At 48.1% G+C, this 27,451-nt stretch overlaps 1 protein-coding gene across 4 annotated transcripts in view; it reads left to right on the plus strand.

Moving 5' to 3' along the window:
• The window catches only part of ryr1b (ryanodine receptor 1b (skeletal)), a 68,483-nt gene that overhangs the window by 18,625 nt on the left and 22,407 nt on the right, over nt 1–27,451 (plus strand). For all 4 annotated transcript variants that reach the window (XM_088300754.1, XM_088300755.1, XM_088300756.1 and 1 more), the window contains 53 exons: nt 4–137; nt 574–815; nt 902–1,094; nt 1,397–1,613; nt 1,776–1,880; nt 2,099–2,202; nt 2,525–2,608; nt 2,689–2,848; nt 3,092–3,239; nt 3,798–4,003; nt 9,781–9,955; nt 10,067–10,275; nt 10,389–10,735; nt 10,928–11,063; nt 11,377–11,537; nt 11,913–12,075; nt 12,394–12,480; nt 12,555–12,781; nt 12,964–13,408; nt 14,319–14,882; nt 15,114–15,314; nt 15,650–15,761; nt 15,843–15,986; nt 16,241–16,514; nt 16,827–16,944; nt 17,018–17,150; nt 17,409–17,503; nt 17,805–17,940; nt 18,069–18,252; nt 18,342–18,453; nt 18,544–18,664; nt 19,168–19,337; nt 19,455–19,675; nt 19,758–19,848; nt 20,053–20,193; nt 20,366–20,529; nt 20,840–20,918; nt 20,999–21,088; nt 21,440–21,580; nt 21,649–21,726; nt 21,810–21,885; nt 21,958–22,081; nt 22,394–22,509; nt 22,582–22,649; nt 23,099–23,220; nt 24,206–24,255; nt 24,980–25,040; nt 25,126–25,252; nt 25,341–25,449; nt 25,529–25,610; nt 26,229–26,359; nt 26,487–26,807; nt 27,152–27,392. In XM_088300754.1, coding sequence (XP_088156880.1) covers nt 4–137; nt 574–815; nt 902–1,094; nt 1,397–1,613; nt 1,776–1,880; nt 2,099–2,202; nt 2,525–2,608; nt 2,689–2,848; nt 3,092–3,239; nt 3,798–4,003; nt 9,781–9,955; nt 10,067–10,275; nt 10,389–10,735; nt 10,928–11,063; nt 11,377–11,537; nt 11,913–12,075; nt 12,394–12,480; nt 12,555–12,781; nt 12,964–13,408; nt 14,319–14,882; nt 15,114–15,314; nt 15,650–15,761; nt 15,843–15,986; nt 16,241–16,514; nt 16,827–16,944; nt 17,018–17,150; nt 17,409–17,503; nt 17,805–17,940; nt 18,069–18,252; nt 18,342–18,453; nt 18,544–18,664; nt 19,168–19,337; nt 19,455–19,675; nt 19,758–19,848; nt 20,053–20,193; nt 20,366–20,529; nt 20,840–20,918; nt 20,999–21,088; nt 21,440–21,580; nt 21,649–21,726; nt 21,810–21,885; nt 21,958–22,081; nt 22,394–22,509; nt 22,582–22,649; nt 23,099–23,220; nt 24,206–24,255; nt 24,980–25,040; nt 25,126–25,252; nt 25,341–25,449; nt 25,529–25,610; nt 26,229–26,359; nt 26,487–26,807; nt 27,152–27,392 — 8,540 coding nt within the window. The remainder of the gene's footprint in view (nt 1–3; nt 138–573; nt 816–901; nt 1,095–1,396; nt 1,614–1,775; nt 1,881–2,098; nt 2,203–2,524; nt 2,609–2,688; nt 2,849–3,091; nt 3,240–3,797; nt 4,004–9,780; nt 9,956–10,066; nt 10,276–10,388; nt 10,736–10,927; nt 11,064–11,376; nt 11,538–11,912; nt 12,076–12,393; nt 12,481–12,554; nt 12,782–12,963; nt 13,409–14,318; nt 14,883–15,113; nt 15,315–15,649; nt 15,762–15,842; nt 15,987–16,240; nt 16,515–16,826; nt 16,945–17,017; nt 17,151–17,408; nt 17,504–17,804; nt 17,941–18,068; nt 18,253–18,341; nt 18,454–18,543; nt 18,665–19,167; nt 19,338–19,454; nt 19,676–19,757; nt 19,849–20,052; nt 20,194–20,365; nt 20,530–20,839; nt 20,919–20,998; nt 21,089–21,439; nt 21,581–21,648; nt 21,727–21,809; nt 21,886–21,957; nt 22,082–22,393; nt 22,510–22,581; nt 22,650–23,098; nt 23,221–24,205; nt 24,256–24,979; nt 25,041–25,125; nt 25,253–25,340; nt 25,450–25,528; nt 25,611–26,228; nt 26,360–26,486; nt 26,808–27,151; nt 27,393–27,451) is intronic.

The raw sequence follows: 27,451 nt of genomic DNA on the forward strand, positions 1-27,451 counted from the left end.
TAGGTTCTTGATGTCCTGCGCTCTCTCTGCGTGTGTAACGGTGTCGCTGTGAGGTCCAATCAGAACCGCATCACTGAGAACCTGCTTCCAGGCCGTGACCTCCTGCTTCAGACCAACATTGTAAATTACGTAACCAGGTACACAAGCAGTGGCCACTCATGCTGGATTTACACGACAGATTTAATCAGATTTTGAAGCCTATGGAGCCTTTTATATACCAATTCAGACATTGCCTCAAAATATCACTTAAGTGAAACAATAATCATGGTAAACAAAGAATACAAATTAAGGAAAAATCTGCCACAAGAAGTTGTCTTTATAAATGTTCTTTGTTTATATTCATGAAAAAGCACAATTGGCTCACCAGGAACAGATGACATAGTTTTATTTATTTATTTTTAATTATTTATTTATTTTTTTACCTGATATCATGAAAATTAACCACTGTAGAATTGAATTGAGTCAAACATCACTATTAGTAGTAGTTCTAATTTATTATTGTTTTTTTTATTTTTTGTTGAACATGTCTACGCTAATCATGATATTGATAATTATGATGTCGCCTGTGCTCAGTGTCCGGCCAAACATCTTCTTGGGCACGTGCGAGGGTTCCACGCAGTACAAAAAATGGTACTACGAGATGATGGTAGACTACGTGGAACCCTTCGTGACAGCGCAGGCGTCACACCTGCGCGTGGGCTGGGCCATGACCGAAGGCTACAGCCCCTACCCCGGAGGCGGCGAGGGCTGGGGAGGCAACGGCGTGGGTGACGACCTCTACTCGTACGGCTTTGACGGCCTTCACTTATGGTCAGGTAAGTCAAAACTCAAGGCCAGATCTGACCCTCCACGTCATTTCTCGCTGATGATCTGTGATGAAAACAATAACCTGTCCAACCAGGTACGGTCGCGCGTCAAGTGGCTTCACCCACCGCACACACTCTGGCTGCGGACGACGTGGTCAGTTGTTGTCTGGATCTGAGCGTGCCCAGTATCTCCTTCCGCATCAATGGACACCCCGTTCAGGGCATGTTTGAAAACTTCAACGTGGACGCACTTTTCTTCCCCGTCATCAGCTTCTCAGCGGGAGTCAAGTAAGAGCAATGCTTGTTTGTCTTCAGTCCTCTCCAAAATATTATGCATTGTTGCTGTCATCAACTGCTGTTGATAACTTTGGCCGACCTGTTCGATGTCTGTTGCTCAGTACACCAGTCCTTTAAATCTTTTTCAGAATATTCCAAATTGTTCTCTCAGATTCAAAATGGTTTGTAGAAGGAGTACAAATCTCATCAGCCTTCCACATTTACTAACCTTTGATATGAATGTGACGGATCATCGCAGCAAATCCGACATCCCTGCAGCATTTATAGCTTTTCTCACTTCCTCTTTTATACAGAGCTCGCTTCCTCCTGGGCGGTCGCCACGGAGACTTCAAGTTCATGCCCCCGCCGGGCTACGCGCCGTGCTACGAGGCGCTCCTGCCCAGGGAGAGGATGCGCATCGAGCCCATCAAAGAGTACAAGCATGACTTCAGTGGCGTGCGCAATCTTCTGGGCCCCACCCTGTCGCTCACCCACACTTCTTTCACACCGTGTCCCGTGGACACAGTTCAGGTTTAGTCATGTTTTGGCTCTCTATTTCGGCTCTCAATTGCTTCTTCACACAGTCTCTCTCTCTCTCTCTCTCTCTCTCTCTCTCTCTCTCTCTCTCCCCCTCTGTCTGCCTTATCAATCTTATTTGTCTTATCCATATAATCTATCTATCTATGGCTGTAGATTGTATTGCCGCCACACCTTGAGAGAATTCGAGAGAAGCTGGCGGAGAATATTCACGAGCTGTGGGCGATTACCCGCATCGAGCAGGGATGGACGTACGGAACTGTGAGTTGAACTAGAGGAATGTAATAACTTAAAAGAATAAATAGATACAGGAAAAATTCCTAAATAGTAATATTTTGTGGCAATATTTTTTCACTAAGTCAGTGGTCCCCAACTACTAGCTTTGGGCCATTTCGTGCCGGGCAACCAAGACAGTTTTGAAAAAAAAAATGTAAAAATTATTTTTACTGAGAGTAACTCACTGTGATTCTCTTTCACAGTTCCGGGACGACAACAAGAAGCTTCATCCCTGTTTGGTGGACTTCCAGAGTCTCCCAGAGCCCGAGAGGAACTACAACTTGCAGATGTCCGGAGAGACTCTTAAGTGAGCTTCTTGTTGAGTGTTTGTGACTGTCACTCTGTAAAAACTAAAAAACTTGTCACTTTGACTTGAGAGGTAACGACTCGGAACTTAACTTGATTTGGAGCTTGATTGGGTGTTAAACATAGATACAGTACCGATTAGAAAATACTCATCAATGACTCAGTTCGAATGTGAACTGCGTAAACTTGACCAACTTCCTACAGATTAGCATTTCTGTCATTCGTAATCCGTGTGACAAACTGAAATAAACTAAAATAAATAATCTTTATCTTCTACTAAAAAGCTGTGCTCATCTTGAATCCGCCTCCTTGTCCTCTCACAGGACACTCCTTGCTCTGGGCTGCCATGTCGGCATGGGCGACGAAAAAGCCGAGGAGAACCTCAAGAAAATCAAGCTGCCCAAGACGTACATTCGCGAATATGTTTTGTCGGTTGTCACAAATACTTGTCGGGTGGGGGGAAAAAACTCATTTGTGTCTTTTGTAGCTATATCATGAGCAATGGATACAAGCCCGCGCCACTTGACCTTAACCACGTCAAGCTGACACCCAACCAGAACCAACTTGTGGAAAAACTGGCGGAAAACGGACATAATGTTTGGGCAAGGGATCGTGTACGGCAAGGGTGGACTTACAGCATAGTGCAGGTAAGAAATTTATCGCGTAATCTGTAAATTGTTTGGCTACATGGTGGAAGTGTGTCAAATTCTTCCGTCCATTTTAACACCAGGTAATTGTACGTACTTTCATCCAGTGGAAGAGCTTTTCATTTTCAATTGTTCTGCTGATCACTATTTGTGACTGGCGTTGATATGTTAGGAGAAAATAATGACTAATGTGCCACGGTGCAGTGATTACCTATATTACATGTTTGTCCACATTTCTCTCAGGACATCCTCAATAAGCGAAACCCTCGTCTGGTGCCTTACAACTTGCTGGACGAGAGAACTAAGAAAACCAACAGGGACAGCGTCAACAATGCCGTCCGCACACTCATTGGCTACGGCTACAACATTGAACCTCCAGACCAGGAGAGCAGTGAGTCATCTTCATACAGTTACACAAGTTTGTGGTTGTCAATCGGTCCCAAGACCCACCAAGAGATGGGAGAAATAGTTTGGCAAACAGCAAAATTGCATTTAATTTTAATTCACTTAAAATACTTCCAGCACTCCCTACCTTAGCTTTCGGATAGTTTAAAGCTCTGATACGATATCTCCGTAATTTTATTTTTTTTTTTAAACATGGACAGGATTTTTTTTTCTTTTAAAATACAATGCATTTTTTCGAGACAATAATCCATTTTTTCATAACGAATACTATTCCAGAATATGAAGAAGATAATTATGACAATTACGCATGTTATATTTTATTGCATTGATTCTGAAAATGTGGAATTGGTTTAATGATGGTCATGTTTTGTTCTTGTCCAATAAGAGAAAAACTGTTCTATTGTTAAAATATGACTTTCATCTAACTGACTTGGACTGTAATATTATACCATTGTGACTTGGCAAGCTAAAACTTTCTTTTGTAAAGATTACATTTTTTTTCTGTTGCGGAAATAACTTCGACTTTTGCGTCATCTTCCTGCAGCCGGTCACGGTCTGGAGAATATCCGCGGCGACAAGGTTCGACTCTTCAGGGCCGAGAGGTCGTACGGCATCACGCAAGGGAAGTGGTACTTTGAGTTTGAGGCTGTGACCACGGGGGAGATGCGAGTGGGCTGGGCTCGTCCCAGCGTCCGATCCGACACCGAACTGGGAGCGGATGAGCTTGCTTACGTCTTTAACGGCAACAAGGTCAGTCCAACTCTTCTGCTGTTGGAATGACATTGTCGCGGTTCTACGAACCGTGAGGGAAGGAAGGAGGACCCGGAAGCGACAGGTGAGTGGGAAACAGGGTTTATTGAGGGCTGGAGTGGGGATGCGAGCTGGAGAGAGTTCACCACAAGGCAGGCGTCGTCCAGGACAACGTCGAAGGAAGCCGACGGGCAAGTGCCGGGTGGCGCGGACGAGGGTGCGGTCGAGCGAGACGCGTCGGGAGGCGAAGTCGGGCTGGCGAGGTAGCGCGAAGCACGGCGGAGCGGAGAGCGCTGGCGGGATGTTTGCCGGGCGGGATCTCGGAGGCGCTGGCGTGCGGAGCGGGACCAGACGGGTTCAGGTCGGCTAGAGGGGGAAGACGGCAGAGCAGGGGTCAAGCAAGCACGAGAGCAAGGCGAGTCAGGCGAACGGGAAACAAGACGAGACATGAGCCAGTACCACGTGAGGTGACAAGATAATCCGGCGTCGGACTCCTGGCGAGGCTGGTTCTTAAGCCGGCGCTGATTGCCGGCAACGAGCTGCAGGTGCGCCGGAGCCGACGCCCACTTTCTCCGGAGGAGAGCCTGGCTGGGTGGATCGTGAACCTGTAACAAACAGAACTGCCACGCCCTCCTCCCCGGCCCGAACCGTCACAGTACCCCCCCCCTAACGGACGCCTCCTGGCGTCCTACCCGGCTTGTCCGGGTGAAGTGCGTAAAACTCCCTGATGGGGGCGTCGGTCAAAAACAGTTTTCGGGAGATCCAGGAGCGCTCCTCCGGACCGTAACCCTCCCAGTCCACCAGGTACTGGTAGCCCCGGCCCCGGCGCCGAACGTCCAGGACTTTTGCCACCGTGTAAGCCGGGTGGTCGTCTATTATCATGGGGGGTGGGGGGGGTGCCGCCGGAGGGCTCAGAGGGCTGGAGGATACCGGTTTGAGGAGGGAGACATGGAATGTGGGGTGAATCTTCAGGGAGTCGGGAAGTTTGAGTCGAACAGAGCATGGGTTGATGATTCTTTCGACGGGAAAGGGACCGATAAAGCGAGGAGCCAGCTTACGAGACTCGACTTGTAGGGGAAGATCGCGTGAGGAGAGCCACACCATTTGGCCAGGCACGTAGTCCGGGGCTGGGGACCGGCGGCGATCAGCCAGTCGCTTGGTCCTCTGGGCTGTTCGAATGAGGGCGGCCCTCGCTTCGGCCCACACCCCCCGGATCCGGCGGAGATGCTCCTCCACGGAAGGAATGGCCACGGTATGCTCCTGGTCCTTGAAGAGAGGTGGTTGGTAACCGAAACAGACCATGAAGGGAGACATACCTGTGGCCGTGGTGGAGAGGGAGTTATGGGCGTACTCGACCCAGGGTAGTGCGTCGCTCCAGGAGTCCGGGTTGCGGGCCACCACGCATCGGAGGGCGGCTTCCAGGTCCTGGTTGGCCCGCTCCGTCTGGCCGTTGGATTGGGGGTGGTAGCCCGAGGAGAGACTGGCGGTGGCCCCGACTGCCTTGCAGAATTCCTGCCAAACTTGTGAAGCGAACTGGGGGCCCCGGTCGGACACGATGTCCTCCGGGATGCCGTGGGGTCGGAAAACGTGTTGGGTGACGAGTTTGGCGGTCTCAAGCGCGGTGGGCAGCTTGGGCAGGGGGACGTAGTGGACGCTTTTGGAAAACCTGTCGACCAGGGTGAGGATGACTGTGTGTCCGTTGGACGGAGGGAGACCGGTAACAAAGTCCAGGGCGATGTGCGACCATGGACGGCTTGGAATCGGCAGGGGCTGGAGGAGGCCGGCGGGGACCGCGTGGGAGGCCTTTCCGCGGGCGCAGACGGAGCAGGCTCGCACGAATTCCCGGGTATCCTTAGCCATCCGGGGCCACCAGAAACGCTGCTGGAGGAAGCGGAGAGTGCGTGCCACCCCCGGGTGGCAGGTGAGTGTGGATGAGTGCCCCCATTGCAGTACCTGTGACCGCACGGTGTCGGGAACGAACAAGCGGTCGGAAGGGACTGGGCGCGGGTCTGGTTGCTGCTCCTGAGCGTTGCGGACGACCTGCTCGATGTCCCAGGTGGCCGCCCCCAGTAGACAGGCCGCGGGAAGAATGGGCTCCGGAGCGTCAGGGCTGGCAGGGGGCGAGAACTGACGTGAGAGGGCGTCCGCCTTCCCATTGTTCGAGCCGGGGCGGAAGGAGAGGGTAAAATTGAAACGGCTCAAGAATAAGTTCCAGCGTGCCTGGCGGGGGTTGAGTCTCTTGGCGGACTGCAGGTATGCCAGGTTTTTGTGGTCGGTCCAGACCAAAAAAGGGGTCGAGGTGCCCTCGAGCCAGTGCCGCCACTCCTGGAGAGCCCATACCACCGCGAGGAGTTCTCGATTGCCCACGTCGTAGTTTCGCTCGGCGGGGGATAGGCGCCTGGAAAAGAAGGCACACGGATGGACTACCTGGGTGCCGGGATCCCGCTGGGAGAGGACGGCCCCCGCCCCGGTGTCGGAGGCGTCCACCTCCACGATGAACTGGAGGGCGGGGTCTGGGTGCCGGAGTACGGGGGCGCTGGTGAAGGCCTTCTTCAGGTGGGTGAAGGCCTGGGCGGCCGCCGGGGTCCACTGGAATGTGGTGGCTGTGGACGTAAGCGCGGTGAGTGGACTGGCGACCTTACTGTAGTCCCGGATGAAACGGCGGTAGAAATTTGCGAATCCGAGAAAACGTTGCAGCTCCTTCCGGGTGGTGGGCTGGGGCCACTCCGCCACGGCCTGGATCTTGGCCGGGTCGGGGCGAAGTTGCCCCCTGGCGATGATGTAGCCAAGGAAGGGCACCGAAGGGACGTGGAACTCGCATTTCTCGGGCTTCACGTAGAGGCGGTTCTCCAGGAGGCGCTGGAGGACCAGTCGGACATGCCGGCGGTGATCTGCGAGAGAGCGGGAGAATATGAGGATGTCGTCGAGGTATATGAATACGAACCGGTTGAGCATGTCGCGGAAAACGTCCGTCATGAGGGTCTGGAAGACGGCGGGGGCGTTGGTAAGTCCGAAAGGCATCACCAGATACTCAAAGTGCCCCAATGGTGTGTTGAATGCCGTCTTCCACTCGTCCCCCTCCCTGATGCGGACCAGGTGGTAAGCATTTCGTAAGTCCAACTTTGAGAAAATCTGGGCCTCACATAGGGGTTCGAACGACGGGTCGATGAGGGGGAGCGAAGACTTGTTTTTGACCGTTATTTGGTTTAATGGTTTGAAGTCAATGCAGGGGCGGAGCGAGGCGTCCTTCTTTTTTACGAAAAAGAAGCCCGCGCCCAGAGGAGAAGACGAGGGACGGATGAGACCGGTCGCAAGTGACTCCCGGATGTACGTCTCCATGGCCTCCTTCTCTGGCCTGGAGATGTTGTATAGCCGGGTGTTGGGCAGGGGGGCCCCCGGGAGGAGGTCGATGGCGCAGTCGTACGGACGATGGGGCGGGAGGGTACGGGCAAGGTCCTTGTTGAAAACCTGCGCCAGGTCGTGGTAGTCCGGGGGAACGGAGGAGACGTCAGGGGGAGGGGGGGGGGGGAAGCGTAGAGGAAGGGGGCGGATCCGCTGAACGCAGGCAGTGGGAGTGGCAGAACTCACTCCATCCTGTCAGCACGCACCTCCTCCAATCGATGGTGGGATTGTGGGTCTGGAGCCAGGGGAACCCTAAGACCAGGGGGACCTGGGGAGAGTGAATCAGAAAAAATCTGATGGACTCCCGGTGATTTCCAGAGACGATGAGGGTCAGGGGAGCGGTCTGTTGGGAGACCCGGGCGATGAGATGTCCGTCCAGCGCGACCACTCTTCGGGGAGACAGAATGGGTTCCATGGTGATGCCGAGCTGGCGGGCAAGGGTCAGGTCCAAGAAGCTGCCGTCGGCCCCCGAGTCGACCAGCGCGGTGACCGAGCGGGGGGTGTGTGGACCCAGCAGCCGGGCGGAGATGGACATCCGGGAAGAAGAGCCAGAAGCGGAGACCAGCAGGCTCGGCGTTGGGCTCTCCCTCAGCGACGAGCCTGCTCTTTTGGGTTACTGGGACAGTGGATCAAGAAGTGGCCGGGGAGGCCGCAATACAGGCAGAGCTGATGGGACCGACGGCGCTGGCGCTCCAGAGGGTCCAGAGTAGTTCTTCCTACCTGCATCGGTTCCTCCGCGCCGGTGGATAGCTGAACCGGCGATGGCGAGCGAACCTCGGGTCGGGGAATGGCTGCCCGGGCGGCGACTCTGGCGGGGCGTCGGAAACGATCAGCCTGCCGGTCCCGCAACCGATGGTCCACCTTGATGGCCAGGGCGATTAGTTCTTCGAGCGTCGTGGTTTCGTCTCGGATCGCCAGCTCGTCCTTGAGGGCGTCGGTCAACCCGTTGAGAAACGCCTCGCGGAGAGCCGGCTCGTTCCAACGGCTCTCGTGGGCCAGGATGCGGAATTCCACCGAGAAATCGGCCGCGGAGCGGGAACCCTGTCGGAGGGAGAGAAGCCGGCGGGACGCCTCGCGCCCCTGCACCGGGTGGTCGAAGACACGGCGTAACTCCTGGCTGAAATCCGCGTAAGTCGACATCGCAGGAGACGCCGCCTCCCACAATGCGGTTGCCCACTTGGCGGCGCGGCCGCGAAGCAAGTTGATGGTATAGGCGATCCTGGCCCGCTCGGTAGCGTAACTGTGGGGCTGGAGGTCGAAAACCAGGGAAGTGCTGAGTAAGAATTGGCTACACGAGCCCAAGTCCCCGGAGTAGGGTTCGGGAGTAGGAACGTGGGGCTCTCGACCGCCCGCATAATGCAATGCGGCGGCCGGGGGGCCCAGGGTCGCGTCCCTGGGGAGGTTGGAGGGGGGAGCGAGTGAACCCACCTGGTTAGAGAGGTGCGAGAGCTGGTGTTGGATGACCTGGAGGGAGCCCGGAACTTCCTGCAGCATTCGATCATGGCGCTCGAGCACGCTGCCCTGGTGGGCAAGCGTTTCGCCCAGGGGGTCCGTGGTCGCGGGGTCCATTAACTTGGCCGGATTATTCTGTCGCGGTTCTACGAACCGTGAGGGAAGGAAGGAGGACCCGGAAGCGACAGGTGAGTGGGAAACAGGGTTTATTGAGGGCTGGAGTGGGGATGCGAGCTGGAGAGAGTTCACCACAAGGCAGGCGTCGTCCAGGACAACGTCGAAGGAAGCCGACGGGCAAGTGCCGGGTGGCGCGGACGAGGGTGCGGTCGAGCGAGACGCGTCGGGAGGCGAAGTCGGGCTGGCGAGGTAGCGCGAAGCACGGCGGAGCGGAGAGCGCTGGCGGGATGTTTGCCGGGCGGGATCTCGGAGGCGCTGGCGTGCGGAGCGGGACCAGACGGGTTCAGGTCGGCTAGAGGGGGAAGACGGCAGAGCAGGGGTCAAGCAAGCACGAGAGCAAGGCGAGTCAGGCGAACGGGAAACAAGACGAGACATGAGCCAGTACCACGTGAGGTGACAAGATAATCCGGCGTCGGACTCCTGGCGAGGCTGGTTCTTAAGCCGGCGCTGATTGCCGGCAACGAGCTGCAGGTGCGCCGGAGCCGACGCCCACTTTCTCCGGAGGAGAGCCTGGCTGGGTGGATCGTGAACCTGTAACAAACAGAACTGCCACGCCCTCCTCCCCGGCCCGAACCGTCACAGACATGTGTTTTCTGCCCGATTATCTGTGTGTGTGTGTGTATGTGTGCGGGGGTGTGTGTGTGTGTGTACCCCGCTTAACATGAACAGAGGATGTGTGAATTAAAGTGCTGCTGTCACTCAAATATTGTTTTTCTTCAGGCTTAATGTCGATGTGATGTTTTCAGGCGCAAAGATGGCACATCGGCAATGAGCCCTTCGGCCGCCAGTGGCAGTCCGGCGACGTTGTGGGTTGTATGATCGACCTGACGGAGATGAACATCATGTTCACGCTCAATGGCGAAATGCTGATCAGCGATTCTGGCTCGGAGATGGCGTTCAAAGACATTGAAATTGGAGAAGGTGAGAGTTTTAAGTGGCGTTGTGAACAAAAATGTGGCTGAAATTGGTTGAAATTTGGTTTTAGAGTGCTGTAATTTAACCTTAAACCCATTTTTTTTTTCAACTTCTCAGGTTTCATCCCAGTGTGTGCGTTGGGCCTCTCCCAGGTTGGAAGGATTAATCTCGGCCAGAACGTCAGCAGCCTGCGCTACTTTGCCATCTGCGGCCTTCAGGAAGGCTTTGAGCCCTTCGCCATCAACATGAAGCGAGACATTACCATGTGGTTCAGCAAAAGCCTGCCTCAGTTTCAGCCCGTCCCCACCGACCACAACCACCTGGAGGTAACTGTTAATTGGCCCTTTTAATTGTTAAATGACACACCAATAGAACTTGATCAGTTCCACAATTGCTGACCAAACGGTGAAATGACACAATCTTGTCATCAATCCCTTAGGTGTCCCGCGTGGATGGGACGGTGGACAGCGCCCCCTGCCTGAAACTCACCCACAAGACCTTCGGCTCGCAGAACGCCAACACCGACATGATGTTCCTCAGGCTCAGCATGCCCGTCCAGTTCCATGAGATGTTCAAAATCCCGGCAGGCACCACGCTCCTCACCCGGGCACTCACCATTCCTGAGGACGAAGTGCTAGTGGTGGAGCCCGATTCGGAGTTTGAGGTCCTCAAGAAGTCGGCAAGTCGCAAGGAGCAGGAGGAAGATAAGAAGGAGCCATCGGTGCCTAAGGAGATCTCAGTGGAAAACGAGAAGGACACCATGTCAGAGAAAGGAAAGAAAAGAGGGTAAGATCAACTTTTTTTTTTTATAAGCAATTTATTTTTCAGGCGAATGTTGCAAGATGAGATTGAAACAATATTAAAATGGTTGTGGATCTTTGTGGTTGAAACGAATCGCTTACTCGCGGCAGGGCTTGGTTTCTCTCACCTGCGAATGGACTCAAAGAACAACAAAATGTTCTCCTCTCTGCACCTCAGATTTTTCTTCAAAGCCAAAAAGGTGGCCATGACACCTCTTGCGCCTCCCCCGGCCCCGCCAACCGTGCCCCGCTTGGTGGAAGATGTGGTCCCTGACGACCGAGATGACCCTGAGATCATTCTCAATACCACCACTGTAAGAAACACCATCCTGTTTGGTTTTAATGGTCTTAAAGTAGTTATAGATGTAAAAAATATATATATATCTATATATATAAATATATATACTATACACTTTCTTTTTTCTTTTTTGTTTCATGCATTCATTTTTTTTTTCTCGTGATTTAACATTGAAAAAATTACCGGTCATATTTTCATTCAACTTTTCGAAACTATTTAAATTAAAAAAGGGTTGTATCCTATGCAGGGGTACCAATCCAAAATGTGCAGACTCTTTTTTGGTACCTGCGTTTTAATTGTTCATACTTTGACTGTCGTTTTACCTCCAGTACTACTATTCTGTGAGGATCTTTGCCGGACAAGAGCCGACAGGCGTGTGGATTGGTTGGGTTACCCCAGACTACCACCAGTTTGATCCAAGTTTCGATCTCTCCAAAGTGCGAAACGTCACTGTCACAGTGGGCGATGACAAAGGCAACATACACGACAGGTTTGTTCATTTCGAGTCACTGCTTGTCAACTGTTATCACAGCCTCTTTGGAATTGTTTATTGTCATCACTTCACCTGTCTTTGAAAATGTCTGTTCAAGTCAAAAAGTATTAGTTTTAAGCGTCTCATTCTAAAGGAAGTTGGAAATAAATAATCCCTTCCTTGCGAATTGACTTTTTTGACTAAACTGTGTAATATGTGTAACATGGTGTCAAAGTTTGATGATGATTTTGAAAAATTTCAGAAAACAAAAACAAAAAACAATGATCCCACAACACCACTTTCGGTCATCACGAAATTGGGTCGAAGTCTAACATAACAGGACTCACAAAAGAGCCTCAGTGCAAGATTGTGATTGAGAATGTTTCCCTGTAGTATGAAGCACAGCAACTGTTACATGGTCTGGGGAGGTGATCTGGTCAGCACTCAGCAGACCCGCTTCAGTCAGGAGGACATGGTGGTCGGCTGCCTGGTCGACTTGGCCACGGGCCTCATGACCTTCACGGCCAACGGCAAGGAAATCAACACCTTCTACCAGGTGAGGAGCTCCTTTTGGTGCTTGCGACTTGGCCACAGTGGGGCATTAGAATACGAATTTGTTTCACAAGAGAGCAACCCAGTAAACTGCTGTTGTTAGTAATAATAATTAATATATAACTATTGCTTGAAGTGTTACAACTCCACCACGTAGATGCTACTCGTTATCCTGTCTATGGCATTTCACATTTTATGCTAGAGGACTTAAAGTTATGCGCATGTTTGACACGTTCGTCAATTAATTTTTTCTTGGTTAGATTAATTTTACTTGCAGTGTGTCCTGTTCTTGCGTAGTAAAACCACAGTTGTTCTGTCTCAGGTGGAACCCAACACCAAGCTGTTCCCCGCCGTCTTCATCCAGCCTTCCAGTCAGAACATGGTGCAACTGGAGCTGGGAAAACTCAAGGTCCGATTCTTGACGCCCACATTTCTCCTCTCACCTCTCCCAAGAGTCTCAAACCTTCTCTGCTCTGCCCCCAGAACATCATGCCCATCTCGGCCGCCATGTTTCGCAGCGAGCGCAAGAACCCGGTGCCCCAGTGTCCCCCGAGGCTGGACGTCCAGATGTTGACCCCGGTCATCTGGAGCCGAATGCCCAATCGCTTCCTCAACCCGGAGGTGGGAAAAGTGAACGAGAAGCTGGGCTGGGTGGTGGAGTGCACCGAGCCGCTTGTCATGATGGCCCTGCACATCCCGGAGGAGAACAGGTGGGATAGCAACACGAGCCAGGTGGCATCATGCGTTATCCACCTTATTCCTGTGTGACTGATTGAGGCCGAACAATCTGGAAAAATTATCTAATTGCAATTCCCCCCCCGTAATATTGCAATTGCCATTTAATATGCAATATTTTAATTGTCCTTTAAAAGTGAATCATCTCTGTGTTCAGATGCATTGACGTTCTGGAGCTGTCCGAGCGCCAGGACCTGATGAAGTTCCACTATCACACCCTCATGCTCTACTGCGCCGTGTGCGCCCTGGGCAACAACCGTGTGGCCCATGCGCTTTGCAGCCATGTGGACGAATCGCAGCTCTTCTACGCCATCGAGAACACCTACTTGCCCGGTCCTCTGCGCAGTGGCTATTATGACCTTCTCATCTGTATCCACCTCGAGTCAGCCAAGCGGGCACGACTGGGCACCAACAAAGAGTTCATCGTACCAATGACGGAGGACACGCTCAGCATCAACCTCTACCCGGACGCCAAGAAGGCCCATTCGCTGCCCGGTGTGGGTCTTAACACCTGCTTGAGACCTAAACTGCATTTCTCCTCTATCAACTTTGTGGGCATGGATCCTGACTTGTATACGCTTAGTCCCATTTTCCCACTTCAGGTAAGAGGCATGTTGAATATGTTCATTTTGCAAAATAATAATTTCCTTATTATCTCACCAAAGTGCAGTTAATGACAAACGTACACAAATGTCAGAGGCGTGGAAATTAGAGTCACGTGACTTGGCTCAAGTCAGACTTACATTGATGGCTAAAACTTATTTAACACTCCACTTGGAATTCATGAGATTGCACTTGACATCAACCTGAACAAACTTGAGTCTTTCATGTCTCCATATAAAATGTTACATTTTAAACATAGTGTGCCATGTCAAGTTTATTTATAGTATAAAGTGGTTAATCACAAAAGCGTCGTGTCAAAGGGCTTCACTGGCCCACAAATTACAAAAATCAGTCACATTCACTGGTCTCAACGCGCAACTGAAAAAAAAGAGAAGTGGCAGTAAAACAGGCCAAAATACAGGCGTTCGTGGGTGATTCTAGAGACTAGTTGCATACTAGGTGTGGTTTAATTTTGACACTGATTGTATGGCATTGCCGACTACTGGAACCCTAATACCAGTTCTTTTTAGCCTTCTGAACTTGTATGTATATTTTAACATACAATTTACAAAGCAGGTGAACAACTGCACCCAAAAATTCCCAGTTTGATTGTATGCTGTGATGAGTCACTTGACATTGTCAGAAATTCCGGATGGATACGAAATTTACGCATTTTTAAAACGATTTCTAGAGCTTCCATTTTCCGATGAGTACATACATAGATCCCGTAAGTTGCATGTGTCAATTATTTGTGCTAAAACAATGGGATTTGAAATCTAATTGCCGTGAATGTGGCTCGGCAACTCTTGAGTTTGTCACCTGTGTTCCACAGGCTCTTTATGATTTTTTGGGAGCTCTTGCATTACTTATGCATCAACCATACATGTTCATTTCTTCCCCTCACTTCAGGAGCTGAAGACCCTAGCGATTAGCATGCTAACCGAAGCTGTGCTGGATGGTAGCCAGGCCATGCGCGACCCAGTGGGAGGCAGTGTGGAGTTCCACTTTGTTCCCATACTCAAGCTGATCAGCACACTGCTCATCATGGGCATCTTCAACGACGAAGACACCAAACACATCCTGAAGATGATCGATCCCAACGTGTTTAGCGGGAAGGAAGAAGAGGAGGAAGAAGCGGCAACGGAGGCAGAGAAAGGCGAAGCGGACGGCGAAAGCGAGGGGGAGAAGGAGGAGGAAGACGAGGCCGAGCCAGAGGATGAGGGTGTGGGAGAGGAGGAAGAGGAGCTGAAAGCTTTGGAGGAAGGAGAGCTCGAGGATGACAAAGTGGCCGAGCCGAAGGAGGAGGCAGAAGAGAAGAAGGAGGAGGGCGAGGCTAAAGGCGGAAAAGTGGATGGAGAAAAGGTAGAAGAGGAGAAGGAGGCCGAGATTCTGGAGGCAGAATTGAAAGAAGAAGAGGAGGGTCTGGAGGAAGGATTGCTACAGATGAAGTTGCCGGAGTCTGTCAAACTACAGGTTAGGCTGATAACAATGAGAAAGCAGACTAAAGAGCTGATTTGAACTAAAATGCTCCGGAATTACAGTACCGATAATTGAATTGCCGAAATGTTGAATTTGAGATTTTTTTTTTTTTTACACTTATTGCATGGCTCCAAGACTGTTGGAAAAGCGTTTGGGAACATGATACATCATGGTCGTTTGCATTTAATGCCGTATTAAATGTCAAACTTTGGCTCTTTCTCTCAGATGTGCGCCCTCCTGCAGTACTTCTGCGACTGCGAGCTGCGACATCGCGTAGAGGCCATTGTGGCCTACTCGGACAACTTTGTGCACGAAATTCAGAGCAACCAGCGCGTCCGTTACAACGAGCTGATGAGAGCCTTCACCATGTCGGCTGCCGAGACGGCGCGCAAGACTCGCGAGTTCCGCTCGCCACCGCAGGACCAGGTGCAGTAGCGACTTTGGAAGAAACAACCTGGTGCAAAACATTTACACATGCGTCTGAATGTGTTTGTGTAATTGTTTATTTTTCCAGAATGTTTCTTTCATCAATTTTTTTATGCAATACAAATTGTAAAAATTTGTTAAAAAAAAAAAAAAAAAGAAATATTTGAGAATTTACAAGAAATAAATGAACGAACTTTTTATTACAATAAATCAATAATGGTGCGTAAATTTTTTACGAATTTATGTATTGTATTTTTCATAACAAATAAATTAACCAATTATCACAAGTAAAACATGTCAAATACATAAAATCATTCACTTTTTATTACATAAAGGTTCTTTTGCTGACCAATTTCAAACACAGTCCAGAGGATGAGGACTGTCCTGTGCCCGAGGAAGTTCGAGACACTCTGGGAGAGTTTCACAATGACCTCCTTCTTCACTGCGGTGAGGGCACCCTCAAAGCGCTCACATTCTGCATGCACTCTACTTCCTGTTCTAAGCCACCCTTTTATACCACCGCCGCAGGCATTCATATCGAAGAGGAGACAGAGGAGGAGGAGGTGGACACCTCGCTGAGTGGAAGACTCCTCAGCTTGGTGGACAAAGTGAAAAGCTTGCGAAAGAAGGAAGAGGAGGAGAAGCCCGAAGTAGAGGAGGAGCCCAAACCCAGTAAGATGAAACACAAATATAATAATGTGACTTTTGTTTCCTGGTTTGAATCAGTTGAGAAATGTAGAAGAAGGACGTAAATATGTGAAATTTATCACAGAGAATGTGGAATACTGAAAAATAGTTATGAGAATGTCAAAAAATAGTTCCCCAAGGTATCCTGAATGGACTGAATATTTTGAAGTTGGATTGGTCTGAACCGGTGGAGAAATGTGGACGGATGAGGTCCCCTAATTAGCTCTCTGGTCACGCAGGCACCCTTCAGGAGCTGATCTCCCACACCATGATCCACTGGGCTCAGGAATCGTTCATCCAGAACCCGGAATTAGTGCGCCTCATGTTCAGCCTGCTCCACCGGCAGTACGACGGCCTGGGCGAGCTGATCCGGGCGCTGCCCAAAGCATACGCCATCAATGCCGTGTCCTACCAGGACACCATGGACCTGCTGGAGTGTCTGGGCCAGATCCGCTCGCTGCTTATCGTCCAGATGGGCCCGGAGGAGGAGCGCCTTATGATCCAAAGCATAGGGTCTGAATGAATGAATTTATTTATTTTTTTATTTTTATCTTGCACTCAACAAATACGCCATATATTTTTTAAAAAGCTAAAACTAACACTAAAATTAATAGACCAATTAAAACTAAGTATTTTTGAATAAATAAAAAAAATAATAAACACTAACAAATCTCCTCTAAAGAAAAAAAAAGTCAAACCGAAAAATAAATTATGTAGAAATCTCAAACTATTATAAGTAACACTGCCTCTGACGTAATATATTCCAATGACCACAGGGAATTGAATGCAGCCTAATTTTGTCTTTTAATTTACATTTATTTCCAGGAATATCATGAACAACAAGGTGTTTTACCAGCACCCCAATTTGATGAGAGCTCTTGGTATGCATGAGACGGTCATGGAGGTGATGGTCAACGTGTTGGGTGGCGGAGGAGACTCAAAGGTAAATATCCTTCCTTGAGAAATCTCCATCATGGTCGCTCACTATGCAACACGATCCACATTTTATTCCGCAGGAAATCCGCTTCCCCCAAATGGTGACCAACTGCTGCCGCTTCCTGTGCTACTTCTGTCGAATCAGCCGTCAGAATCAACGCTCCATGTTTGACCATCTGAGCTACCTGTTGCAGAACAGCGGCATCGGACTGGGTCAGTGTACCGTATCCATAAGTCGACAAAATAGTCAATGAAAATCTGGGTAAACAACTTGTGTATGTGGAAGCAGAATGTAAAGCAAATAAATAAACCGGTAAAGGAAATACCACAGAGTTCTGGGAATTTGGGGAATGTTAGAAAAAGCTCTGTAAATGCACAAAATGGAACTGCTGGAATGGTTTGTATCAGAAATGTATTTATTCCGTACGTCTACCTGATGAACGAGCTGACTAATTGTCTTGTGACTCTCAGGCATGCGGGGCTCCACTCCTCTGGATGTGGCGGCGGCCTCCTGCATCGACAACAACGAACTGGCTTTGGCACTACAGGAGCAGGACCTTGAAATGGTTTGGCAACAAAAGAAAATATATATATACAAACACTCCGCAACTCACAAAGCAGCTATGTTTCTGAAAGTTTTATTTTGGCATTTGACACCTTTTGAAAAAGTCAATTCAGTCTCAGGTTGGGTCAAAAATGGATCAGATTTTATCTGGACAGTGTGATGAAGGTTAATTAATTATAATTTTTTTTTAACTAGCGCATGGATGACAATTTAAGTTGCATATTCTATAGTTGCCGAGTGTCTGTGCACAAGATCATACAGTAAAGGTTTTGTAATGATTGGAATTGTTTTATATGACGTAGGTGGTGACATACTTAGCAGGCTGTGGCCTGCAGATGTGCCCCATGTTGCTGTCCAAGGGCTACCCAGACATTGGCTGGAACCCCTGCGGAGGGGAGAGATATTTGGACTTCCTGCGCTTTGCTGTTTTTGTGAATGGTAACGTTGCCTCATACAAGTGTATCCCAAAAAGTGTCCTCCCTCTTGCAGCCTGTCCCAGCAAGAGGTTACGCTGTATTTCCACTCAACACGTTCAGTTCTTTTGGCTGACTTAGTGTCCCGCATAGGTGAGAGCGTGGAGGAGAACGCCAACGTGGTCGTGCGCCTTCTCATCCGCCGACCCGAGTGCTTCGGTCCGGCGCTGCGAGGAGAGGGCGGCAACGGTCTGCTGGCCGCCATGGAGGAGGCCATCAAGATCTCAGAGGATCCAGCAAGGGACGGCCCCACTGTCAAAAAAGACAGACGCTTCATGTGGGTTTCCATCTCAAACTGAGGGGTTCACAATCTTTTTTTTGTATCCAGACTTTTTTTTTCAATCCTTTATTTTTAATTCTTGTCAGGTTTGGCGGTGAGGAGCAGCAGGAAGAGAGCCGTGTGCATCTGGGAAACGCCATCATGTCCTTTTACTCGGCCCTCATTGACTTGCTGGGCCGCTGCGCGCCTGAGATGCACGTAAGTGAAGCCGCTTATGACAATACCGATTATTCTCAGTGCTTCAAATGTAAAAACGGAACTCTTAACGCGTCTTTATTCATCCATTAGTTGATCCAAGCAGGAAAGGGTGAAGCTCTGAGGATCCGAGCTATCCTGAGGTCTCTGGTGCCCATCGAGGATCTAGTGGGAGTCATCAGCTTGCCTGTGCAGATTCCTTCTCACGGAAAAGGTGAAGTCTGAGGATGCTTTTCGTTAGCCCGTCTATGCTATTTTGCATTATGTGTTAGTATTTAGCTCGCAGAAAAAAAAAATTGTGTGGTTGGTTTAAATGCACAACAGGTTTAGTTTTATGTTTAGTTTGATAGAAAACCCGACTGAGATGGATTTTTTGAGGCTGATGCAAATTCCAACATTTGGTAGAATAAAATTGTGATTACCTGTTAATCATCCAGTTAATCAAAAAAATATATATATCTAATGAATAAAATTCATTATTATTTGGTCCACTTATAACAATAAGGTTATGAATTACGAGACAGAATATTTGACTGTTTTACAATCATTTGTCCCTTAGTTAATTATAAAAAAGAGAGAGAATGAACTTTATTCAGTTTGTCCCTTAATATTTGTTTAACTTTGCAACAGCGAGAATTTTTTTTTTTACTGATTTTGGAGGGGAGTTTTGATTTGATTGGTTTTATTTATTTATTTCTTTTTCTGTCCATGCTGCAGACGGTCAGGTTGTGGAGCCCAGGATGTCTGGCAGCTTCGTGCCCGACCACAAAGCCTCCATGGTGCTCTTCCTGGACAGAGTGTACGGTATCGAGAACCAGGACTTCCTGCTCCACGTGCTGGAGGTTGGCTTCCTGCCTGACATGAGAGCTGCGGCTTCTCTTGACACCGTGAGTCCTTCGTATGCATTCTTGAAATGGATCTTGAAACAGCAAATTGTTTCGGAAAAGTAGACTACGCCCGTGAATTGTGTGGATTTCTGTATTCTGACCTCTCTCTTCTTCCAGGTGGCTTTCAGCACCACAGAAATGGCGCTGGCGCTGAACCGCTACCTCTGTTCGGCCGTCCTGCCTCTGCTCACCAAGTGTGCCCCCTTGTTCGCCGGCACCGACCATCGCGCCATCATGATCGACTCCATGCTGCACACCATCTACCGGCTGTCCCGCGGCCGAGCCCTCACCAAGGCCCAGAGGGACGTCATTGAGGAGTGCCTCATGTGGCTATGCAAGTCAGTTGGGGTGGGGGGGGGTGGCAAATGGCACACATGTGAAACTGACGAATCCTCATAATTCGTGACGTACTGTTGGCAGGTACCTCCGGCCGTCCATGCTTCAGCATTTGCTCAGGCGCTTGGTGTTTGATGTGCCCATTCTCAACGAATATGCAAAGATGCCTCTCAAGGTCTGCCTCGCTTTTTTTTTTTTAAAAGCTTTAAAAATGAGAGAGGGGGCTTGCTTCACATTTTCTGGAAGATCATTCCAGAGAGAAGGACTGGCAACAATTCCCTCTGAATTCATGAATGTTGAACCACACATGCAGGGGTTTCACTGTCATGTTCACAATCACACACTTGCACAGCAGCTAACGTAAATGTTTACCCAACAGCTTCTGACCAATCACTATGAGCGCTGCTGGAAGTACTACTGCTTGCCTAACGGCTGGGCCAACTTTGGCGTGACCTCAGAGGAGGAGCTGCATCTGTCCCGCAAACTCTTCTGGGGAATCTTTGAGTCATTGGCTCACAAGGTGAGAGGTGCCCTTGTTTGTGTTTCGTCCGATATTGAGTGGCCAGGGGGGCAGATTAAAGGAAGGAAAATCATTTCAATTGGTTTTGAGTAAAAGAAAAATATTGTACTTCATTACTACCCACCACTGCCGTTAGTAACGCTGCTCCTCTGCACTCATCCCCACACGACAGAAATTCGATGCAGAGCTCTTCAAAATTGCCATGCCGTGCCTGTGTGCGATAGCAGGAGCCATCCCGCCCGACTACGTGGATGCCAGCTACTCCTCTCACACCGAAAAGAAAGCGTCTGTGGATGCCGAGGGCAACTTTGACCCCAAGCCAGTGGAGACCACCAAGTGAGAAGAGATTTGACAAATACATGCTAAAAAGTGTCTAGTAGGCTGTTGTGTTGGGCCACTACTCACCTTCACACGCCGGCCCGAAGGCACCAGTTTTTCAGGCAACCGCTAGGGATAGGTTTTACAGACAAACGGGCCAATCCTAGCGAATTGTGACGGTGCGGGGGATTAAACTACACCGTACAAACTACGGAAATTGTATTTTTTGGAATGCAATGTTTCCGCTCTAATTTTTGTATCATTTGCTTCTAATAATAATTTGTGAAGGTGTATGTATTAATGCAAACCCAAGTCCATATGTCGACAGCACCATAATTCCTGAGAGGTTGGACGTCTTTATCAACAAGTACGCAGAGCACACCCATGACAAATGGGCCTTTGAAAAGGTCAGTTCTGAAAATATTAAAAAAATAAATAAATAATTGTATTTTTTTTTACATGTTAATGGGTGTTGCTTCATTTACAGATTCAGAACAACTGGACCTATGGAGAGGTGTTAGACGAGAACGCAAAGACACACCCGATGTTGAGGCCTTACAAAACATTCTCTGAAAAGGTAATGGCTATTTCGGATTCTGTGAGCTAGCTGAATCTGTAGTGTGCAAAATGACGGGTCACAAATGCCCCTTTTCCTTTTAGGGCTCATTGAGAGCCCTAAAAGATATTTTTCCTTTTGTTATTCCTTTTTGGTTATCTGATTAACGCTCCTGTTATATTGTGGGTCAAATATTATTAAAAAAATAAAATGAGAAAAAATGTTGGCCTGTTTCTGTTGCGATAACATAGTATGTTAGATGTACTGACACAGGCACTAAATTTTATTTATTTTTTTGCAAATAAAGAAACATGAAGATGTTTCCAGTGAATATACAAGTTAATATTTCTCCCACTTGTCTGTGCTTGTCAGGACAAGGAGATCTATCGTTGGCCAATAAAAGAGTCCATCAAAGCCATGCTGGCATGGGAGTGGACCTTGGAGAAAGCCCGAGATGGCGAGGGAGAGGTTGAGAAGAAGGCCGCCACCCGGAAAATCTCCCAAACTGCTCAGGTACTCTCAGCCTACACTTGAAGTTTGTTTTGGACTTAAGTGAAAAAAAAACATCATTCTGTCTCCAGGCTACATACGATCCCAGCCATGGTTACAACCCTCAACCGATCGACATCACAGGAATGGCTCTGTCTAGAGAGCTGCAGGTTTGTATCAAACATGTCTCTCTCCTTTTTTTTCCCCTCTTCAAGCGCCACCAGATGTAGGTGCATCTTTTTTCTCTCTTCAGTCCATGGCCGAGCAGCTGGCTGAAAACTACCACAACACGTGGGGCCGCAAGAAGAAGTTGGAGCTTCAGTCCAAAGGTGGAAAGTTTTCTCCGTCATTCGCTTGCACCAGTGGCAAGTTGCTAAGCAACGCCAAACGTCTCCTTTCAGGTGGCGGCACGCATCCTTTGCTGGTGCCTTACGACACCCTGACCGCGAAGGAGAAGGCCAGAGACCGAGAAAAAGCCCAAGACCTTCTCAAGTTCCTCCAACTCAACGGATATGCCGTGACCAGGTTGGGTTCTCACTTCTTTGTGATCATTGTCTTTTATTGGTCAAAGTTGGCAAAAGTACTCACGTTGGGCCTCACTCGTTAATAAATGCCTTTAAAAGTTCAGACAAACATAATTAACATCTTTCTTATACCTATGAGTAACTAGAACTAAATATAAAAACTATATATTGACTGTCGGCCACGCCAGCTCCAAGCCGTAGTCCTTATGCTTATGTATAAAAGTAACGACAATCTTTGTTATACAATTCATCAAATTTCTATAAAATTCTTGTTTTTCTTCTATTTTTCCCCTCCTGGTTTCTCCATGCTCAGGGGCATGAAGGACATGGAGCAGGACATCTCGTCCATTGAGAAGCGCTTTGCTTATGGCTTCCTTCAGAAGCTTCTAAAATGGATGGACATTGCCCAGGAGTTCATTGCTCATCTGGGTAAGAAAGACATGCACAAGCTCATAACATGAATGTCAATATCACGTTTGTTCCTGATGTTTCTTTTTGCAGAGGCTGTGGTTAGCAGTGGTCGGGTGGAGAAGTCGCCACATGAGCAAGAAATCAAATTCTTTGCCAAGGTGAGCTAGTTGTGCTTTTAAACAGCGGTGGTCTGTGAGCCCTAGCGTGGTGCTTTAAATGTCGACTATGAGGGGGTCCTTGGAAAAAAAAAACTACCCTATAAGCAGGGGCGGAGCTAGAATCTTTTCAGTGGAGTTGCCAGCGTGACGCAGAACTTCTGCACAATTCTAAAAGAGGCTTTTTATTTTGATTTTTTTCCTGCTTGTGTTTTGAGTGAATTGGGCAAGCATTTTATTTCATGAACCACTGAAAATGTGAAAGTAATAATCTTGAGCACTGTTGGCCAGCACGTAGTTCTGCCCCTGCCTATAAGGAGTTTCTGGACTCCAAAAGTTTGAGAAGCCCTTCTTACACGTCAACACTGGAATTTTTCTCCAATGAGGATGACTGTCACTTTGGCTGCATTTATGTCATTTGTGTTTTGTTAAAAGCTTGTTTTTGCCCATAGATTCTCTTGCCACTTGTAAATCAGTACTTCAAGAACCACTGCCTCTACTTCCTCTCCACTCCTGCTAAAGTCCTGGGAAGTGGAGGACATTCCTCCAACAAGGAGAAGGAAATGATTGCAAGGTAGCTTCACAGCCATCTCGGAATTACAGTGGAACCTCGAAGGTGAAACGCAAGAACTGGAAGAACACGGAAACAAAGTTTATCGTCACTTTACCTGTACTATCACTGTTTTTAGTTACATTTTTAAAAAAATTAGCGGCCTTACATATATGAAGGGGGAAATAAAAGCGTCTAGTAACTTTAATATAATACCAATTTGATTCGTGTCACAAAAGTGCCTCACAAATCTCACTTTTTTAAGAAATTATATACTAAACTGTCAGTGTAATAACCATACTCAAAAAAAGTCCCAATCATTTATTTATTTATTTTTATTTATTTATCTATCATTAAATAATTGATTAATTTATTCTTTGTAAATGTAGCATTTCATTCACTATTTTTTATTATTTATTTGATAATTGTTTTTCATTCAAAACTGTAATTGGTTCATCTTTAGAAATAATAACTAATAAAATGTATATAGTAACAATTGTTTATGTATATATGTTTGACAATGGGTTTATATATTTTATTGAATAATTAGTTGAGTCCAACATAATAGTAAAGTAAATAATTTTATAAATATTTAATATTTATATATATAATATAATATTTATTTTCTGAACATAATTCATTGGCTATGCATTTTTGTAAATAATATAATTTTGAGATGAGAATTAATTTCATGAAAAAAAAAATCTAATTTGTTTACCCGCCCCCTGGACTAACTTTTGTTCAAAGTGTTTTTATCTCAAGTTCTTGTACCACCTGAGTCACGTTTGACTTTTGGAGGTTCCACTGAAATACATTTTTATTTGAATAATTTGACACATTTCTTAGTCAAAGCAACCAAGCAAAGAAAAAACAACTAGTGTGTGATGTGTCTGTCCTCTACCTCCTCCACGCCCCTCCTAATGTTGGCTTCCCATGTCACCTCAAACATCTCTCCTTCCCTGGTTGTCTCCTCATCGTCCTCTTCCTCTTATTTTCTCCTCCGTGTCAGTATCTTCTGTAAGTTGGCTGCTTTGGTGAGGCACAGAGTTTCTCTTTTTGGTAAGCGATCTGCACGGCGCGAGTGTGTCTGTCTTCCTCTGCATTTTCTTCTTCCTCTTCCTTTATGCCGATCACATTTTGTTTGCCCTCTCGTGCTCTCATCGAATGCATTTTTTTTCTTTTGCCACTAATAGCCTGAGTGTGATTTGTTGAATGTGTGTTCTTCATCACAAGAGCAGAATATGTTGTTTAGGCCCCGACAGATTTGGATGTTTTTGAGGCTGATTCCGATATTTGGCACAATAAAATTCTGATAACTTCTGATAATATTAATCGGCCGATTAATATATGGATTTAAACCTCAGCTCTATTGGCAGTTTATTCCATTTGCGTGCAGCACAACACCTAAATGCTGATTCCCCATGTTTGCTTTGAGCTCTACAATCCATGAATTGACCCGAGTTTGCTGATCTCAGAACCCTACCGGTTTTATATTCAGTCTGCTTTTCTTTAATGCATTCAGAACCTAAGCCATTCAGTGATTGGCGCAAAATTTTAAAATCGATTTTACAGCTGACCGTAGAGAAGGTACTATGAACATGTTTCCATGTGCCATTTGTTGAACAGAATAATAGCTTTGTGTTCAACGAAACAGGTCCAGATTTCACTCTGAATAAGTAAATAAAAAAAAAGACAATCTTACAAAAACTTAGGTGCTTCAACAGATAGGAAAGTAAAGTAAATTAAAGTTGAATTCCTTTGACCTCCCGTCTGCTGTTTCTAGGAACGGATGCAAGCGCCGTGGTCAACTGCCTTCACATTTTGTCCCGCTCACTGGATGCCCGGTGCGTCTTGTTCTGATGTCACCTTTACTGCATGCTTGTTGTACTTCAAAATAATTTAAATAATATTTCGGCGCCACTCTCTCAGGACCGTTATGAAGTCGGGGCCCGAGATCGTCAAGGCCGGCTTGCGTCAGTTCTTTGAGAGCGCCGCCGATGACATTGAGAAGATGGTGGAGAATCTCAAGCTGGGCAAAGTATCCAGCCGCAACCAAGTGAGACGCGAACCTGATCAAGTTAAAGAGACCCAGGTGAAATCCAACTGAAGTGTTCGTAACAAGTGAGCCTCGTTGCTTGCCGTAGGTGAAAGGCGTGGCCCAAAACATCAACTACACCACCAACGCTCTTCTGCCCGTCCTCACGTCTCTCTTCGACCACATCGCTCAGCACCAGTTTGGAGACGATGTCATGAGTGAGTCCAGTCCGGTCGTCATCCTCTCGTCGTCGTTTGCTAGCAACCGAAGTAACGCTTTGACTTTCCTTCTTCTAAGTGGACGACTTGCAAATCTCTTGTTATCGGCTCATGTGCAGCATCTACTCACTGGGCACGGTGAAGACGCCGCATGTGGAAAAGTAAGTGGGAAACTCCGTCATCATCCTTTTTCCATCCCTCCTTTTTCTCTTTACCCTCGTGCTCCTCCTTCGCTCCCTTTCCCTCATCTTTTTCCACTTGCTCCTCCTCACGTCTCTTCCCTCCCACCTCTTCCTAATCTCCATCTTCTTCCTCTCCTTGCCGCTCTTTATCATCCTTCTCTTAATCTTCTCCTCCTCTTCTTCGTTGGTCTCCTCTTCTCTTCCTCTCATCCATCCTCTTTTCCTCCTCTTCCTCCTCATCCCCTCCCTTCTCTTTGTCTTCTTCCTTCCACCCTTCCTCTTTCTTTCTCACCCTCCTTCTCATACTCATCTTCTCCTTTTATTTCTCTTCCTCGCCTCTCCTACTCTTTCCTTCCCTCCTCCTCTCACTCCTCTGCTGCTTCTTCATTCTCCTTCTCACCCATCGTTCCTCGTTCTCCTCTTTCTCTCCCTCTCCTTCATGCTCCTTCTCTTCCTGCTTTTCCCCCTTACCTTCCTCCTCATCCTCACTTCCACTAATTTTCTCTTCCCGCTCTTCCTCCTCTCCCTCTAACAGCTACACTTTATCCTATCTATCATCCTCATCGTCTTCTCCCTCTTCCTCATCCTCCTGTGCAGACAGCGTCCCGCCCTTGGCGAGTGTTTGGCCCACCTCGCAGCGGCCATGCCGGTCGCCTTCCTTGAGCCGGAGCTGAATGAGTTCAATGCATTTTCAGTTTACACCACCAAGACTCCCCGAGAACGAACCAGTGAGTCCAATGACAACGCATCATCACCCTTCGTTTGCTTTTCGGCTACAAATTAGTTCATTAAACTCCCAAAATTTTTTTCGAGCAAAGAAAAAAAAAAAATCCAAATGTTTTTTGTCTCCTTCAGTTCTGGGTCTTCCCAGCCAAGTGGAGGAGCTGTGTCCCGACATTCCCGAGCTTGACATCCTCATGAAGGAGATCCACGACCTTGCCGAGTCGGGGGCACGCTACACGGAAATGCCTCACGTGATCGAGATCACGCTGCCCATGCTGTGCAATTACCTTCCGCGCTGGTGGGAGAGGGGCCTGGAGAACTTCCCTGATCTGGAGGGCCAGATCTGCACCTCGGTCACCTCTGAGCACCTCAACCAGCTCCTGGGTAGCATCATGAAGATTGTGGTCAACAACCTGGGTATCGATGAGGCTTCCTGGATGAAGAGGTTGGCAGGTCTGTGGGAGCTTAAGCCTATATATATTTTTTTTATTTTCCTATATTTTGCATGCCGCGTCACATCCATCAGTCCTAACGTCATTATTTTTAATCCGGATAAATTGTCGTTCTTGTTTTTAATAAAAACTGACCGAACACTGCGATGGTACTGCATTTTGTTATTTTTTTTTCTGAAATTGAAGAGCATTTCCAGAGATGGTCTTTGGTTTAACAAGTTTAAGCATGACTGTGGTGAGCACTTCAATCAATCAATTAATCATTGCACCTCGTATTGCATTAGTCCTTGTAATTTCACACCCTCATTCCTTCTGTAGAGTATCTCATGTGAAGCTTGTGTGCAGTGTTTGCTCAGCCCATCGTGAGCCGGGCCAAGCCGGAGATGCTCAAGTCGCACTTCATCCCCACTATGGAGAAGCTAAAGAAGCGCTCAGGAAAAGTGGTAGCCGAGGAGGACCATCTCCGCATGGAAGGCAAGACGGAGGTGGACAGCGAGAACGGAACCATCCGAGATGAGTTTGCCGTGCTGTGCCGGGACCTGTACGCCCTCTACCCTCTGCTCATCCGCTATGTGGACAACAACAGGTAGATGAAGCAACAGATATTCAACAATTCATAATGTTTGGAAAAAACAGCCGCCAGAA

This window comes from Idiotropiscis lumnitzeri, chromosome 7 (assembly GCF_059441095.1).
Source record: "Idiotropiscis lumnitzeri isolate Australia: NSW breed Sydney's pygmy pipehorse chromosome 7, RoL_Ilum_1.0, whole genome shotgun sequence".
Lineage (NCBI taxonomy): Eukaryota > Metazoa > Chordata > Actinopteri > Syngnathiformes > Syngnathidae > Idiotropiscis > Idiotropiscis lumnitzeri.